The 19,310-nt window shown below is 34.6% G+C and overlaps 1 protein-coding gene across 2 annotated transcripts in view; it reads right to left on the reverse strand.

Annotated features, from left to right (window-relative positions):
* LOC149530773 (DNA mismatch repair protein MutS, type 2) overlaps positions 1 to 19,310 on the reverse strand; it is a 411,738-nt gene that overhangs the window by 28,059 nt on the left and 364,369 nt on the right. For both annotated transcript variants that reach the window (XM_089808454.1, XM_089808455.1), the window contains exon 19: positions 10,324 to 10,568. In XM_089808454.1, coding sequence (XP_089664580.1) covers positions 10,324 to 10,568 — 245 coding nt within the window. The remainder of the gene's footprint in view (positions 1 to 10,323; positions 10,569 to 19,310) is intronic.

Genomic DNA, 19,310 nt, shown 5'->3' on the forward strand with positions numbered 1-19,310 from the left:
TTGACCGAACCAAGGAGTTCAGAAGGGATAGCTTGGATGAGGTGTCTTGAAAATGGTGTTTGAAGCATCGGCTTTGAAGCATGGCAAGGGAGCTCATGCCCTTACAATATAATTAATATAGTATATGCAAATATTATTTTAAAAGTAATATTTACTAGAGGATTTGATTTAAAACTCAAAAATTAAATCAAATTGTATAGTTATTGGATTAAGGTAAAAACAAGTTTTGAGGGGACCAGAAACCCCATACAAAAAAATAAAAGATCAACGGTATAGAGTCCACTAGGTTTTACAAGGACCTAGAACTTACAATATCATCAGCAAAAAACTAGGTTTTACAAGGATCTGGAACCTAAATAGTAGCATACAAACATAAACCAGTTGGAAAGAAAAAGAAGTAAAAGACAACCAACATAGAGATACAAAACCAAAAATCCAGACTAGCGACCAAGACAAAAAACGAAACCTAGACCAACAACCAATACCAATAGAAGAAAAACAGGAAAAAACCCTTTCACTCAAGCTCCTCCATAGCCTTAGTCAAATCTTTGGCAGTATCAGCAACCCCTTGAAGGAAATCCTCAACATTGGAAATAGGAGCAGCTTCATTGGCCCTTTTAGTGCTTTGCTAGGACTGCCAGACATTTGGGCATGCATAGGAAAAATAATTTCCTTATTGCCCCTCCTTCCAAAGCTAACCTCCGCCGCACATAAATTGGTAGTGATCATGTCCCCCTATTGTTTTCTTTCCTTGACTAGTTGCCTTAGGCCAACTTCATAGGCCATCAGTTTCTCAGTAACGTTCTCGATTTTTCCTTCAAGCTCAATTCTTTTGTTTTTTTCAATATCCAAATTCTTCTGCAACTCTTTAACATTTTTCTTTAAGGTAATAATTTCATTATAGAGCCATGTATTTGTCTGCAGAGTCACATCCGCCTTCATTTTTGCTTTGTTAAGAAACAAAAGCCTTCCATTGATATTCTTCACCCAAGTCTCCTCATTCGCACTCTTCAACTCGTGATGACCAGTGTCAGTATGGGTCTTTTTTGAAATAGAATCTGTATCCCTGGCTAAATACTTTTCCTCCATGTCTATCATCAAGGTAGTTTCAACAGTATTTGGCTCATGGGTAGTAAGAATAGTATTATCATCCTTCTTGATTTCTATTTGGCGCCCCTTTTCGTCAAATGTTATAGTCACTTGAGTGAAAAATCAAAGAGCAACTCAACTTAAAAATATAACATAAAGTGCACTATAGTTACTTTAAGTGAAAAAATGAAATGATAAAGTAACTTAAAAACATAACATAAAATGAATTCATGCTATATTTTTCAAAAAGTGGAAGTCAACTTAAAAATATAACATGATATTTTTAATTCGTGCAGTTGTACCTAAAAGGTCCACTTTTTGGGAAACAGTCATATCTTTTGATTACCAACTCTGATTAAGCCCTAAGATAGATCAAATTGAAGGGAAAACTGGAAATAATGACTTGAGTAAAACCAAAGGACCAAAAGCCAACAAACACACACTCAAAAATTAGAAAAAGTATGTTGAAGGCTTCAAAAATCAAGCACAGGCTCGAAAAAAAAAAAAACTAAAAAGCCTCCAGTAAAGGATATATTATTTTAATTGGAATCGATTGGTTGATCAATAACCAATTAAATAATGAACTAAACTCAAAGAAATGAAAAACTAAGTTGAAAACGTTTCGTACTATTACTTGCATTTTGTGGTGACAAAATGTAGGACAACAGATTCTTTTTGGACTTCATACAATTCTTGGATTTCTGATTTTTGTTTCGCATTCTTTTTCTTAAGCTTTCTATTTTCTTTGTAAGAATAGTGAAGTTCTTCCATGATATCGACATCCTCTTTTTCATTTGGGCCTCTTCTTCATCTTCTGTAGATGTAATGGATCCTTTTATGAGTTTTCCATCATCTTGGACTTTAGCATTTGATTCATCATCTTCTTTTATCATCTCTTTTGTGTCATTCACAATCTGATCCTGATTTATCACATCGTCACTTTCTATTGCCATGTGTTTTCCAAGTGTCGCCTCATCAGATATATTTGCATTCATATTATGGCATGTATTTGATTTTATAATGTTGATGCAATCATCATAGAATATATAGTTGATTTCTTTTTGAAGGAATTCATTATCCATTACTTCATCTCTAATAGTTGGTGCATTGCTATTATTACACTTCTTCGAATTTCCTATTCTTTTATTTCTTTTCTTTTTTCCCATGTGTGCTCAATAGATCTACCTTCAAGCAGCTAAGCTTTAAAGAAGGAACCAACTCTGACACCAATTGAAGAGCACAAGATTATATTAAGAAGGGGGGGCGAATCAGTATAATAAAAACATTTGCAAATTTAAAACATTTTATCAAAATAACTTTAAATGCTCAAATCAACAATTATGCACATAACACAATAACACAATGTTTATGTGGAAACCCAATATAGGAGAAAACCATGGAAAAATAATTGCTTTATATATAAACTTGTTCTTTTACAATAATTTGTAGGCTACAACCTACTGGAGGCTCCAACCCCAATGTTTGTGAGCACTAACTCATTGGAAGCTCCAAATCCCACACTTCACAAGCACCGACCTACTGGAAGCACCAACCCCCACTGTTAATGAAACTTATCTTCCACTTTTTTTTTTGTTGCTCTTACTACTGATGATGGATACTTAAAAATTCCTCAATCTTTGAAGTTAGTCGGTACTTCCTCACTCCTTCACTTGTCTCTTTGATATGTATATAAATATATGTCAGATTATAAATCTGAATATATAATATATCCTTTTGTTACACTTCCCTTGTTTATATTTATATATATCAGATTAAAATCTGAATATATATTTTTTCTTTTCCTTAATCCAATCTGCTCCATTTACAATTTCCGAACTTCAATATATCCAACACGTGCCTCCCCTTTTTGCCTCACGTCGCGGAGACTTGGGGACTCCGTCCTCTCGTCCCCAGCGGCGCCACCAAATTCCGCCACCTCTGCTGAGGATGGGGGATGTCTCGATGTTGGCTATTTGCAGATTCAACTATTTATGTTCCATGTTCGATGTTCCAATTCAATCCAATGTAAGTATTTACTCCTTTACATCTTTATATTTTATATTGCAATACATCTTTTCATTACTAGCATTTAAAGTACCATATATATATATATATATATATATATATATATATATATATATGCACACACCTCCTCCTACCCCCCGCCACCGTTCCCCAGCTGTCCCCCCACCGTCCCCAAATTAAGGCCCCTTTGCCCCCTCGTCTTGGAAACCTGTCCCCTCGTTCTGCCATCCCCACATCCCCCAGGGTGGTGTAACTATGAATATATCTATTCTTTTTCATTTCATATATATGTTTGTCTTATACTTATAAATATCATACTCTTAATCTAATTATATATATTTCCCCTTCCACTCTTCTCATATTGCTTAGTATTTTTCTTTTCTCTCCACAGTTTTTATTCACACTCTCAATATATATAATATTAAGATTGTTTACATATCGGGTGCTCCTTAAGAGCAACTATTACAACTTACTCAAGCTCCTTTCGAACAATCACACTAGAAACAATAATTGGAAGACCAAGAGTCACAACTTAGAATCCACTTCTTACAAATGAAACAAATACAACCAATAGACGACCAAGAGTCACAACTTCGAATTCCATAAAGATGTCCCTCTTGGGATTTGAACCAAGGTGTCCACAATGAGAACTCATTGCTTTAACCAAGCTAAACCCCTTGGACTCAATATATATATTTAGATAGAGAGACATCTCTATAGACAACTGTTGATACCATCCATATTACCACATTTCTTAATCACACCTCCTCATTAAATTATCATACCTTTTTATTTAAGATATTAAAAATATCACTTGTTTATGATATCTTTTATTAAGGTTGCCGCTTAGTGAGTCAATTATTCTTCTACCTGTTGTTTTCAATAACAAACTTGATAGATATTTGCATTCTATTTGTAATTGATTATCTAATGTTTCTTAATCCCTGTCTAATGAATCTGTTGGTGCTTATGTTTCATCGAGCTTTGTCTACAATCTGACATAGTCCATAAAGACACGAATATGTGTATGTTATGGCATTTCATTCTATTTGTTGTCCTGCATTTTGTCACCACAAAATGTTGGTAACAACACAAAACTTTTTCACGCTAGTTTCGCATTTCTCTAAGTTTGAATTTGATATTCAATTGCTTAATGTTGATCGATCGATCCATTTCAATTCAAATATCAAAGTATTTTACTGAAGGCCTTTGTCAAGTCTTTTTCGTTTTGTTTTTTGTCGAGCCTTTGCTTGATTTTTGAAGCTTTCACAATCTGTTTTTTCTTTTGAATTTGCATTTGCTTGTTTTTAGTCCTTTGGATTTGCTGATGTCATGCCTTTCGTTTTCCCCTTCGTTTCGGTCTAACCTAAATGTCAATCAGAGTTGTCAATCAAGAGATATGATCATTTTAGTGCTTCAATAGTGGACATTTTAGGTGCAACAACACGAATTAAAAAAATGATGTTATATTTTCATTTTGACATTCACTTTTTTAAAAATATAACATTTTACTCACTTTTTGTGATGTTTTTTAGTTACTTTATCTTTTAATTTATAACTTAAAGTGACTATAGTGCAAATTATGTTATAATTTTAAGTTGAGTTACTTTTTAATTTTTCACTTAAAGTGACTATAGAACTATGTAGTTACATTTTAAATTTTTGATTTTAAAATCAAATACTTATCTAAATGTCACTTTAACATAATGTTTATGTATTATATTGAATAATATGATGCATAAATGTTATTTTTGACCCATATTGATGACATTTTTATAAATTTAAGTGAAATATATAACTTAAAAGCCTTAAAGTGGACTTTTTACGTGTATACACATGTAAAAAACTATGAAAAGTGGAAACTTTTCATGATATTGCATACAAAAACTCACTTTGAGGACATTTTTCATGCCATTACATCAAAAGCTTGTAAAAGTGGACCTTTTTGATGCAATGACATGAAAAGTTGAGTTTTTGTGCTTGTGCATCAAAAAGGTAAGACATGTTTTTAAAACATGTAAGTGACTCCAAAAGGTCCGATTTTGGAGTCTTACACATTTTAAAATATGCAATGAGCTTCAAAAAGTGAGATTATGTATAAAGACATATTTTAAAACATGCAATGGACTCTAAAAGGTCTGACTTTGCCTTCCAACATGTTTTAAAATATGTAATGAGCATGAATATGTCCTATTTTGTGAAGAAAATATGTTCTTGCTCCAAAAACCTCCGATTTTGATCATAACTAGAGATTTTCTCCATGGATTTGGATGAAATCACTTGCATTCAAGGTGTTTTGGAGTGGTGATCATTTTGCCCCCATTAAAAATCAGTTTATTGAGCCCAAAAAAGTGTTCAAATCTCCAAATCTAAGGCACGTTTTTGAAAAAGAACTCCAAATTTCTTCATTTTTGCTCATTCAATCAATTTGTATGGGATTTGTTCCATTTGAAATGTTTTTGCATGGAAATGAGTTTTCTTGCTTCTAAAATGGATTCATTTGCCTCAAAAACATTTTTGGAACTTTCATGATGAATCACGTTTTTTCTTAAAATACCTGAAAAATTGGGGTTTTAATCCACTTTTATGTGTTTTGAAGCCACTTTTTTGCATTTTGATCCATGTATATGCATTTGGGGAAGTCGTTTTTGCATTCACAAGTCAAGAATGACTCAGAAACATGCATTTTTTGGTCACGTTTTTGCAAAAACGGCCCGGATTTTTAAATAAAAAAGTCATGTTTTTGTTCAAAAAACTCAAAAAAATGCATTTTCAGCCCATACCTTTGATCAAGAGGGATTGTTTTTGAGTTTTAAATTCATGATATTGTCTTTGGAGACCATTTATTTGGCACTTTCATGTCAAATTCGACCATTGACTGTCCATTACATGCAAGTGCGGAAAAAGTCAAAAGGTTGTTTGAAAATCCCGATTTAAGAGAGAATTGGTCTTAGGTCTATAAAACTTGCTATTTTGGCTCTTTCTTCTTCATTTTTGGCACTTAATCTTCATGTAAGTGGACTTTTTCTAACTTGCTCATCAATTCATGCTTATCTTGCTATTTCCATGCATATTATTGCTTGATGATTGCCATTTGTCCATATATATGCTATGAAAAGTGCATTTTTCGTTTAAAAATGATGAAAACTCTTATTTTCACACTTTTGGAATTTTTCCAAACTCTAAATTCAAAATTGTATGTTGAAGTGCATTGTATCTTGACATGTTTGAGTTTTTTTCCCAAAGGCATGTGTTTGTTTTTGTGTTTTGCTTGTTTGCATTTTGGTTTTTCTCCATTTGGAAGAAATTGCAAGTTCTTTTTCAAGAACTTGAGCAGATTTCACTTCACTCCACTTTCCATTTCATACGAATGCATCATCATATTCTTCTATGCCACAACACTTCACATCTCATCCGACAAATGTGATTACATGTTTTTCATCTCATTCACCATCCGCATATGCATGTAATCCCATTTTTTGCTTCCATTTTGCCTCTTCATATGCATTCACACCTCCATGAGCAAATACATACTTTTCCATTTTCCACATTTTTCCATGCTTTGCACCTCATCTTCCATTTGCACTTACATGTAAAAGCTCATCCTCCATCTACATTTGCATATCATCTCACTTTCCATTCCTCATTACATGTTGCATTTACATGTAATCATTTTTCGTGCAATGACGTCTTGAAGACCCTAAGTCACATTTGAAAATCAGCAACCTCTATTTGCACGCATTCCCATGCGCCAAGCACTTTAATTAAAATTAAAAAAATAAGAGTTAAAGGTGCTGATGGAAAGTTGTTCCGAGTGTACATCCGGATATCGTCAAGAAAGTTTTCAAAGTGTTAGAGACTCCAGTTTGTGTTGATTTACAAAGGAGAATTCATGACAAATTGAACGAGAAAAGTTTAATCACATCAAGCTATCAAAAGACATAACACCATGGTTATCAAGGTGAATGTAGCAGTACAAAGTACATGAACTTTTGATCTTGTGATCATCCGGGATTGCATCGTCAAGTACAAGGTCCTTCAGGACTGTTTCAACTCTTTTCCGTCTTCTTCTTTCATGTTTGTAACTGAAGAGAATGTATTACAAGAAGATGTGTAATAACATGTAATGTGAGTTGCATGTGTGTGTAAAATATGTAATGCGAGTTGCATGTAACCCTTTATTTTTTGTAGTTAGACTAGGTCAAAGTTAGTTGAGTTGTTCCCACTTTTTCCTCCACCTTTTTCTCAACTTCTTTGCCTATATAAAGGAGTGCCCCCTCATTGTAAAATTATCATTATCTTTTATGCAAGAGAACTGTAGAGAAATTGTGCTAGCATGTAAACACTATTTTGTGAGAAAGTGAATACAAAGGAGCATTTGAGACTTAACTTTGATTAAGTAAGATTGTGATTTGAGTGAATTGTAAGCTTTGTCTATGATTCATCCAAGTTGTCTTTGATTCATATTGTCTTGTGTTATTGGTAATTGTTCTAGTGAATTGAATTGAAAAGAGTTAAGAAACAATTGAAGTCAAAGCTTTGACCGGGAGCAATTGTGAAAGTGTATAGCTAGAAGCTTTCTCTGTAGCTTATATTTTCTTCTTAATTCGCAAAATAGTAATATTCTTACTTTTAGGAGTCTTTGTGCCCTAATTGTAAAGTTTTTAAATTTTTTTTTAATATAGAAGTACGATCAAACTTAGAGCCAAACTGGTATGTTTTTAGCTAGCCTTTGAGTTAGTGAAGATTTATCGGTATCACTATTTCCAGCGCTTGATAGAAGTGTAGTTAGGGATTTACCTTGCCCATTATTAGTTCTACGAGTAAGTGGATCCTTTCTTGAAAGTTAAGAAGAAAGGATTCTTGAAAGTTAAGAAGAAAGGATATTAGTAACACCCTATTTATAAGATCTCTCGACTTCTTTTACCTTGAGTTGATCCAAGGAACAGTGAGAAGGGGAAGCCTTCTCTTTAAGATAGGAGTGAGACTGTCTCACATGCTGTGGCTGGTCATTCTATTTTGCGACTAGATTTTTACCCAAAACTGTCGGTTGCAAAATATCCACCCAACACTATGGACATGTCTTTGCTCCTTCATTAGGTGAACATGGGACAAATCTCCACTTCAGGTTTACATCAACTGCATTATTATCTTTGTATAGTGTATCATTGTTATATTCCAATTGTTCTGTCAAACACACGTACTGTATCCTATATCAGGGTCTGTCTATTAACAGTTATAATTGCAGTGATAATAAACTTGCCATTGCCATTGTGTCTTTCCTAAATAAGACAGACTGCACTGTTCAGGTGTGACGTTGTCTTTGAATTCAATAATTATCAAGCCTTTGCCACTGTTTGATTCATCATACATGTCACTGCATAAAGGTATTTTCTATCACAAACGGCATGTATATATTTTATTCTCCAAAAACATAGCTTTTTGAGAACTCGTCTATTCCATCTCTATCACTATACAAAGACCATCGCTGGAGTCACATATATCTCCTTCAACAAAACACATCTTCATCCTGCATGTAGAATGTATCAATTGAAAACTTCAGATATAAATTTTGTGCTGCATATTCCACACATCCCTGACGCTGCCATCTGTATTCTATCAGATATAAATTTTGTGCTGCAAATTCCACACATCCCTGACGCTGCCATCTGTATTCTATCATTTTATAAGATTGATTATTTCTTTGACCATGTTGATTGTCAATGCCCTCATTTGTGGGGACTCTCGATGGTTTTTTTGACCACAACCCTTGCTTGTTTTGTTTCTTGTGATTCCTGTATGCTGACAAGAAAATCATCTCTTACATATTTGACTATTTGCTGATGCCATCTGTGATCATTATTGTATTTAATAACTTATTTGTCCTGCTGCCATCCATCTATTTATTGCACTTGATTGTAACAGGGTCATAATGTTCTGCTTGTTCGCTCTGTACATTCATATTTGTTAGTTTTATCTCTGCTTACATTTTGATTCAGACAAAAAATGCACGATACAATTCATTTATTTTTATTTGAATAAATGCTGCCTTCATTGATATATTGCAAACACTTCTATTTTAAACTGGAACTGTTTGACACCATTTCATTTAGTCTTATCTTTATTGACAGTGTCAACAACATAGGTCTGACCTCTTGTGCTACACTACTGCTATAATCTTTGATATAGGATATCATGGACCAACATGTTCAAACCAGTGATTATGTATGTATTTGATAGCTGATTGGTAAATCTGATCATTGTGTACTAAGTTCTTTGGTTCTTCAACATTACTGTTCAGTCCCTCCATATGTGTTCACAGACTGATGGAAACTCTTCACTTTAAGCAATGTATGTATTTGCTTTCTAAGACTTATTCAAGATCAGTATTTAGTCAGTGTACTTGCTACTTTCTTTCCAAAACAAGGTTATATATTTCACTTCTAACATCTTTATCATAATGATATTCTTCATATACTATAGGCAATATTAATCTCCCCTATTTCTTTCCATGCATCTTTTCATATATATGATATTTCTTTTCATGTTACAAACATACAATGAAGTAACTATTGTATCATCATCATAGTATATCATTAATATCCATATAACCATCAATGACGATTCTTCTTCGCACCTTTGTCATCAATGACAATAATTCCATCAACATGTTATAAATTTGATATGAAAACGTAAGCACAAAGTTAATATCTCCTTAGGAAAAACCAGACAATCATCCTTGAGTGAAAAACTCTAAATGCCTTGAATTCTGTGCAGGAGATTTCCAATTTGTAGGTATAAGGTTGCTTTTAAAAATATATCTATCATAAGATGCTGTAACAAGACAACCCAAAGTTGAAATTTAACTTTTCAACAAAAACTGCATACAACTATTTCTCATGTCATTTTTCACAATTAGACCTCAATATGTTCATTTCAATAACACATATACAGTTTAGAGAATTTTACTACACATGCTCCTTCCATTAAATTTACTGAGAAGAGAGTGCAGACAAATGTATAAACAAATTGAAGAATTACCCTGAAGCTTGAATTTTAAAATGATTTAAGTAGAGTAACCTTCTGCATCTAGGCCTTAATTTTCCATTCTAATTTTCTCTATTCCTCAACTAATTTGCTCAAGGATGATCTCAACATCAACTAAAAATCACTTTATTTCATGCATGCAGTTATAGTTTATGTTTTTACCTGGCTTGTAATCCATAGAAGATTCAACAGGAACTTCCATTTTTGCACTTTCTGCAGAGCTAGCTGCAGCAAGTGAAGTTCCACTTCCACTTTCACGAAAATTTCTTACTATTCTATGCAAAGCAGAACGTGCATTGGCTGCAGCTATTGAGATTTCCTTTGTTTTTCTGTGCTGTTGAAGAAAAGAATATTCCTTGATTCGTTCATTAACTGCGATTAGTCTTTGATACAGTAGCCTTGATTGCCTTCAACCAAAACAAAAGGTTCTCAGACCATAAGTCGCATTGACATAGATTTTCTCAAACTAACAAAACCCACTGTTTGTAGCAATGAAAATGGAATACATACAGTTATCTTGATGACCTCCACTAATGCATATAGACAAAAATATGAATCTTAAAGTGGTGGATATAAAGGACAAACAGGAAATGTGGGAAACAATCATAGAATGGAGATAAAATGGATTTTTGCATTACAGAATGCTTTGTTTAACATATAATTTATGATTAGTCTTGAAAATATGTAAAAAAGAAGAAACAATATTCAGATGAAAATGCAGTCCTGATATTATTTAACATATGAACATCTTGGTAGACATTTTGTAACAACCCCAACTGGCTATATCCTTAACAATCATCAATTTTCCTTTGCTAATCAATAGTCTAACATTTTGTCAAACATTTGGCAGTCTTTACTGTTATTGTTACAAATTTGATAATCTGATTTTCTAAATTACACTAGAGAATGAAATTGGACACTTACAATTTCAGATCAATTTAATACTAAGAAGTTTGTATGAATGCCAACTTTCTGCCCTACGAACTGCGCAATTATTATATTATTATGAAAGATAGGGGATTTGCTGCAGCTTTAATTTATTAACGACAATGTTTCAAACAAATGGTAGTAGTAATAATATTTTAAAATGCCAAGAACCTAGAAATATAGACTGACTTTGACTTTTAATTTGCAGTCCAATGTGAATCTACAACAGCTCTAATAATATATATCACAGGCCATATAAATTGAATGCAGCTCTTGAAAATTGTAACACGACCCCTCAGAAATGTCACACAAACCCTCCTAATGTGAACATGACCCCGCAATTGATAAATGGCAGCCCTGTAACACTCAAATTGAACTCCAAATCAGGACTTAAAAGTATAAAATTAATAATTCAGCCTTCAATTTGTTGTCCATAGTCCAATCTTTAGCACTTGTTCAATCAACTTCTCAATAACAGTAGATATAGTAGAGAAGCAATTACAATCTGCTTTATCTCAGCAACAAATTGCAAGATAAACTCAAAATCTAACCCTTATACTTCAGCAAGGGCACAAAACCACAAACTTAGAATTGTCACAAAGACAAGCAAAAAGATAAACAAATAATTGGATGATTTTCTCATCAAATGTCCTCATATTTATAATCTACCAGCTTCCCAAAAGAAATCCACTTATGCAACATTAAAATATATAATAAAGTGCCATTAATATAATTTATTAATTGCTTTTGGCTCCAAAAATGGCCTTTTCCACCATAATTTAATATTTTGACAGCAAGGTTACTGTTTCTTGTTCCTATGATTTAAAAAAATTTCATCCCAGTTCCAATGAGCTATGATATTGAGGTGACCAACTAACAACACTAACAAAAATAGCAACCTTAGCGTATTTAGATAAATAATAATAATAATTCACCCATCTTGCAAAAACAATTGAAGAAGCATTAGAATCGGAATTTGACAATACCAAAGTGATCCTGATGGGGTGACTTACTATAAAAAGACGCTCCCTCCAAGATTCTTGGAGCCCAAACTAGAAAACTAAAATAAAAATTGAAAGCATCACTCAACTCTTCCAACTCAATTGAGCTCATCGGAACCAATGGATTGACTTACTATAAATAGTAAGTCCCTCAAATGGAGCCAAAACACACCATAGGCTACTAGAAAGCCTTTAACCACACAACTGAGACCCTTAAATCCTATTGTCAGCTCATGAGGTTCGCGATGGTGAATTGACCTAGCCAACTGTAGGAACCTGCTAAAAATGGGGACATTACAGTCCTCCCTCCCTAAGATTGCTTGTTCCCAAGCAATCCCAGAACAAATGAATGTCATAGTCCACCTGGATCCCAAGGGTAGAACTGCGTACTATCCCTACAGTGTACAGGCAAATCCTGTAGCATCATCACCCCAATAATTGATATCAATGAAAGAATCATCTGGAACCTAACTGTAGACGTTGATGGTGAAAACAACCCATCGGAACTCAATCCAATTGAAATACCAACTCTGTCCACACCTGAGTCCCTATCAAACTGATACTCACACCCAACTGCACTGTGGAGATGGTAACAACCATAGGTAACTGAAACACTACCACAAACTCCAACCTCTGCCAAACTGTCCTAGGTGTGTGGATACTACAAGGGGTCTAACTTGCAGCTATCGATCTCAACTGCAAAAGATGGTGCTAACCCATCCCATAATGGATGGTATGAAACTGGACACAACCCACAATGATGCAAAAACAAATGCTCTACCTATGGGTCAAATGAAAAGTGATGACACTCATCACAGTGTAATGCTGATAAAAAATCCCAATCCTTGTTAAGGGCTCAATAGTATCAGTTTGGGAATTAGAAGATGACTCCAATCTCTGACTCTGAACTACCGGTCGAGCAGGATCCTAGGCAATCCCCTCAGCAAACCCAACCTCGAAATCCCTGTGGGGAAGCATAGTAGATAGAGTCTCTACAATCTTTCTCACCAACCTTTGAATAGCACGAGAGTCTCAGATGGGAGTACCCTCAAACACTCTTTATGAATCTTCTAGCACATCCAAATTGTCCAAAAGATACTCCGTGAAAGACTCTGTCCAGTAGCAATTATGCATGGAAACATCAACCTACTTCCCTGCAACCCACAGTTTATCCCTCTGAAAATGTGGCATTGCCAACTGTCCAATGCTATTAACTCTATGAGATGAAGAAATAGATTCACTTCCAGCAGAAGGAAGAAAATCATCATGAGAGTTCGACTCCACTAATATTGTTACCTCATTTGTACCTACTACACCCATATCCTAGACAGATGTGTCGACCACATTATCACATCCCTCATCCCCAAATGTGGAAGCAAACTAACCACCAACCACAATATGTAACTAAATAGGGTCTAGGGCTTGTGTCAATTGTACCTGTTCTAACCCCACAACAACCTCATCCAACTATGACTGTGACTCCTTAAGAGCCAACTAAGTATATTAGAGAGAGTCCACAATCACCTCAAGCTCCTGGGTAAGCTCAAGCACCTCCTCCTCTTTCCCTAACAAAGTCTCATAACAAGTGCTACCCCACTCCAAAAAGTAATCCCTATTAGCAACTAACTGAGAGTGACTATGCTTCAAGATCCTAACAGCTTCTCAAATAACATGAATCTCTGCTGGGGAAAGACTACTATTATTGTGCTCATTTGACATAGGAGCAACCCAACTAGATGTAGCTAGCATCTGACAAATAACATCATAATGCTCAAGAGCTGAAGAAATGTCACTATCACTCACCTTCAGCTGACTGGTCACATGATGCCTCTGTGACCCCTGACTCCTATGCAAGTTCTCTGTTTCACTTATTGCACTGTGATAGGAAATTGAATCAGAACTGACCACCACAAGATCACTCACCGCATGTGTGCTATCGTCCTCACACAACTCTGCATCCAAGATACAACTACTCGATACCTTAACCAACACCTCATTTGAAGAAATGGAAGCCCTCACAATATCAATTTCCTTGCATGCCTTAGCTTCCACCTCAATCGTAAAAGCTTGTAAACACCGATCCTAGGACCCATCCAAAGCCTCCTTAGAGTTATTAGTTGATACTTGGCAAGGGATATCATACCTAGTGCAACACATAGCATCATCAAATGGATAATTAGATGTGTCCATACTATCTACATCCACATTCCATGACTTCATTGTAACACCCATATCACCAACATCACACTTGGGTGACTCCATACATGCCTTGGTCCCACCTAACGAACCAACTGCTTCCTACACTAGAGTAACACTACGATTGGCATATAAGTCTCCAATAACAACTCCCTCCTTAGGAGAGTCTGAACAGTCAATGACAACTACAACATCAACTGCCTTTGAACTAACTGTAGTGATTACTCTGGGAGCCTTAACTTGCTAAAGCTTAGTGCTACTATCCACCTAGGGCATTGACATATCCACATGTCCTTGTGAAATAAGTCCATCATCAACACTACGAATATGACTAGCAGGTACCGTACTAAATATTAGTACATCTGCATCATGGACACCTGTCCGGGAAAACTCAAGCTTCCTTCTTTGCAACCTTGATGTCGGTCTTAAGGCGAAAACCATATACCTTGCTACCCTCTCAACTGTCTTTGGATCCGACAAGCTCTCCGTCAACCTCTGTTTATGAAGCTTAAGTTTCTCCATACTCCTTCGCAAAACATTCATTTTTGCGCTAACTTCCTCATTCCTCCATTGACTTTTAAAACTGCTAGTCCTATATCTGTGCATGGCTAGAAAATGCAAATGCAACAACAAATCTGAATATAAACTAACTTTCCTACCCCCACAGGATGATACAAAACCACTCTGAGACCACTGTAATAACCCCATCTAGCTATATCCTTAACAATCATCAATTTTCCTTTGCTAATCAATAGTCTAACATTTCATCAAACATTTGACAGTCTTTACTATTATTGCTGCAAATTTGATAATTTGATTTTCTAAATTACACTAGAGAATGCAATTGGGCACTTACTATTTCAGATCAATTTAATACTAAGAAGTTTGTATGAAAGACAACATTCTGCCCTACGAACTGTGCAATTATATAATTATGAAAGATAGAGGATTTGTTGCAGCTTTAATTCACTACCAACAATATTTCAAATAAATAGTAACAACAATAATATTTAAAAATGCCAAGAACCTGGAAATAGAGATAGGCTTTGTATTTTAATTTGCAATCCAATGTGAATCTACAACAGCCCCAATAATATATATCGCAGGCCATATAAATTGAACGCAACTCTTGAAAATTGTAACACGACCCCTCAAAAATGTCGCACAAACCCTCCTAAGGTGAACATGACCCTGCAATTGATAAACTGCTGCCCTATTGTGAAATGACAACCTTGTAACATTCAAATAGAACTCCCAGCTAGGACGTAGAAGCATAGAATTAAGAATTCAGCCTTCAATTCATTCTCCAGAATCCAGTCTTTGGCACTTGTTCACTCAAGTTCTCAATAACACTAGATACAGTAGAGAAGCAATTACAATTTGGTTTACCTCAATAGAAAATTGCAAGGTAAACTCAAAATCTAACCCTTATACTTCAGCAAGGGCACAAAACCACAGACTCAGAATTGTCACAACGACAACAAGCAAAGAGATAAACAAATAATTAGATGCTTCTCTCATCAAAAATCCTCATATTTATAATCTCCAAATGGCACTAGTTTCCCAAAAGAACTCCACTTACACAACATTAAAATATAATAAAGTGCCATTAATATAATTTATAAATTGTTTTTGGCTTGAAAAATGACCATTTCCACCATAACTTAATATTTTAACACAAGGTCACTGTTTCTTGTTCCCATGATTTAATTTTTTTTGTCCTGATTCCAACAAGCTATGATACTGAGGTGACCAACCAACAACACCAACAAAAATAACAACCTCAACGTATTTAGATGAATAATAATAATAATTCACCCATCTTGCAAAGACAACTGAAGACGCATCCAAATTGAAATCTGACAACACCAAATTGATCCTGATGATGAAAGACGATGAATGAACTTAACGAGGTGACTTACTATAAATAGACGCTCCCTCCAAGATTCTTGGAGCCCAAACCAAAAGCCCGAAATAAAAACGAAGAGAATCACTCAACTCTTCTAACTCAACTAAGCTCATCGGAACCAATAGATTGACTTACTATAAATAGTCTCTCAAATGGAGCCAAAACACACCATAGGCTATTGGAAAGTCTATAACCACACAACTGAGACCCTCTAATCCCAGTGTCATCTCACGAGGGTCGTGATGGTTAACTGACCTAGCCAACTGTAGGAACTTGCTAAAAATGGGGACATACACATTTTTTCTTGTTTTTTGCTAGTGTTATTTCATATAATTATTAACCTTGGTAAAGTTTAGTTAGTCACAATTAAAGATGTCAATTTAAGATGTTGAAGAGTTTAATGACATATGAATGATCAGTTTTCTATGCAATAATTAAACTCACACCTATAATAAGATTACAAAAAGATCAAATTCACCTTGGAACAATGTTCCATAATAAGGATGTTGTAGAAAGATCAAGTTCACTGTATCTGTTTTCTATGCAATAATTAAACTCACACCTATAATAAGATTACAAAAAAGATCAAATTCACCTTGGAAACAATGTTCCACAATAAGGATGTTGTAGAAAGATCAAGTTCACCTTAAAAAAAAATCTAAATAAGAAATGGTATAAGGTGTGTCCATTAAAAACCTCAATGAACCCACTTATGAGTATTGCCAATTGTGGTTCACTAATCCAGTGGACTCACATGAAAGATATGCAGATCAATAATTGGAATGATGATTAGGGTGGAGAAGTATAAAATTTCAATTATAAGTGACAAAATAAAAAGTGGAGATAAACAAAGTGACAATTGTTTTTTAACAAAACCCACCAAAATAACACATCTTCAATGAGGATGAGAACAGATACATTTAAACAACTAGATAGAACCAAATTATCCAAATGCATTTTAATTTTATATGATAAGATATGACAAGATGTCTTATACATTTGAGTCAGAAACTTAGTATAAACAAGGGTAGTATAATAATTTTGCATCATCTATATGTTTCTACTAATAAATGTTAATGATTGGGTAGCATTGGTCAAATTGACAAACTCAACCTTGAAGCAATTCATTATCTATCATTTGTATTCTACTCAAAGTTATTATGAGTATTGTTGATATGATATATGAATAATAAATATTGATATAACACACTTAATATTACACACACACACACACACATATACATTTAAATATACATATGTACAAATACGTATATTGTTATTAAATAATTACTTATCATTTCATACAACTTAAACTGATATTAAATATCAAGTTATTTTGAGTAATATAATCTCTGATAATCGATTCTGTGAAATCGATGAAATCTGCATATTAAGATCATTATTTTGATATTAACTACCTTAATTGATGCTTATTCCTATTTCCATGTATTGTTATTGGACTGCGATTACCACAGCAGTAAATGATTTGAAACAGAAGCATAATAAGCATCACATAAGTCTGCGATTTCTCTCAAATTGTATTTGTTATAAAGCGTCAATCAAGTTGTGTGAGACATGCCTCATGTAGAGGTATATCCCTACATCCACATAGGGACATGTCTAGATGAGCCATATCCAATGTGAGACATATAAATATCAAACAACTTCTCTCTTGGAAAACACAGAGATACATGTGTAAATACAAGATACAACAATAGCAATACTTATTCAAGTGATAAATATTACTATACTTAAATAACTTTTAATCTCACATTCTAGTTCTGCAACACAATATTGGTGGCAACATTTGAGACATTGTGATCAAGATAATAACATGAAATAAATTTAAAGTTCCTTGCTATCTAGATCTGATTCAAATTTAACATGGTATCATAGCCAAGTTAAAGAAGATCCATATCAGATTTATTTAAAGATCTAAAACTGCATTTAGAATCTATCAAATTTCCTAAATATATAAAATGGTGAACGGTGTTAGATTTGAAGGAGCATCAAACTTTGTATCTTGGAAATTTAGAATAATGATTGCCCTAAAAGAACATGAGTTAGAATCCTTTGTGGAAAAGGAACCATCCGTTCCTAATGAAGAGAGAGAAAAACATCAAGGGATGAAAAACAATAATAAAGCGATGAAAATCTTAGTAGATGCTGTGAAAGATCATATAGTTCCAGTTATAACTATTTAGGGGTAAAAGGGAGATGCTTTAATAAGATGTAGACTTCCACTTTACGCCACTAAAACATTCAAAAACAATATGTAAACGAAAGGAGATAATCCCCATATACAATCCCTCTTTATATCCAAATTAGATTGGCAAAGACCCAACAGAGAAAGGGTCACCTTGAAATGCATAGTAGAAGATGTATTTAAGCTCCAAAAAGCACGAATCCAAGCCTATTTTTGAAAATCTTATTGAGGTTTCCCAAATGAAATGGTGAAGCGAATGAAACCCAAAAATCGCTTTTCCTGAAAAAAGCAACAGGGTCCAAGTTGACCTGATTGGTAACTGACCGATCAACTTTCCATGAGGTCACCGTGTACTAGGCACATTGTAAAAAAGTTGAACAAAACTCTCTAGAAAGCTCTTGGGGAGTGTCAGCCGACTGGATGGTCCCGAGTCGACGGAATGATTGTCGTCGATGTTTTGTATTTTGTAGTCGACGGGTAAATAGTTTGTAGCGGATATAATGTTTGTGGCCGACGGACTCCTTCGGGAAGGTTCGGAGGATAGTATTTATATCCCGTTTGGGATCATTGTAAAGGATCTTCTAGGAATGAATCTTATGAAGCATAATGTATGTTTGGCATATGCGAATATAATTCTGCTATTCTGTTCCATTGTCTGTATGCGTTGATTTCTTTACCCGTACGGTAAACATTTGGCGCCATTGCCTTATGAATCTAGAAGGTGGGAGGAATGAAGATTAATGCCAAATCAGCTTAACAAGGATCAGAATAAGGTCAAGGAAAAAGATGGAATCTGTACTGCGCAAGAGAATTTAATTCTGGCATAGCAAGCCGAACGCCGACGGAGATTTCAGAAGATTGCCGACAGAAACCGGAGCTCCCAAGAATTGTTGGAGGAGACTCGGCATCG

This window comes from Cupressus sempervirens, chromosome 11, assembly GCF_028749045.1.
Source record: "Cupressus sempervirens isolate cs-2001-9-10 chromosome 11, ASM2874904v1, whole genome shotgun sequence".
Taxonomy (NCBI): domain Eukaryota; kingdom Viridiplantae; phylum Streptophyta; class Pinopsida; order Cupressales; family Cupressaceae; genus Cupressus; species Cupressus sempervirens.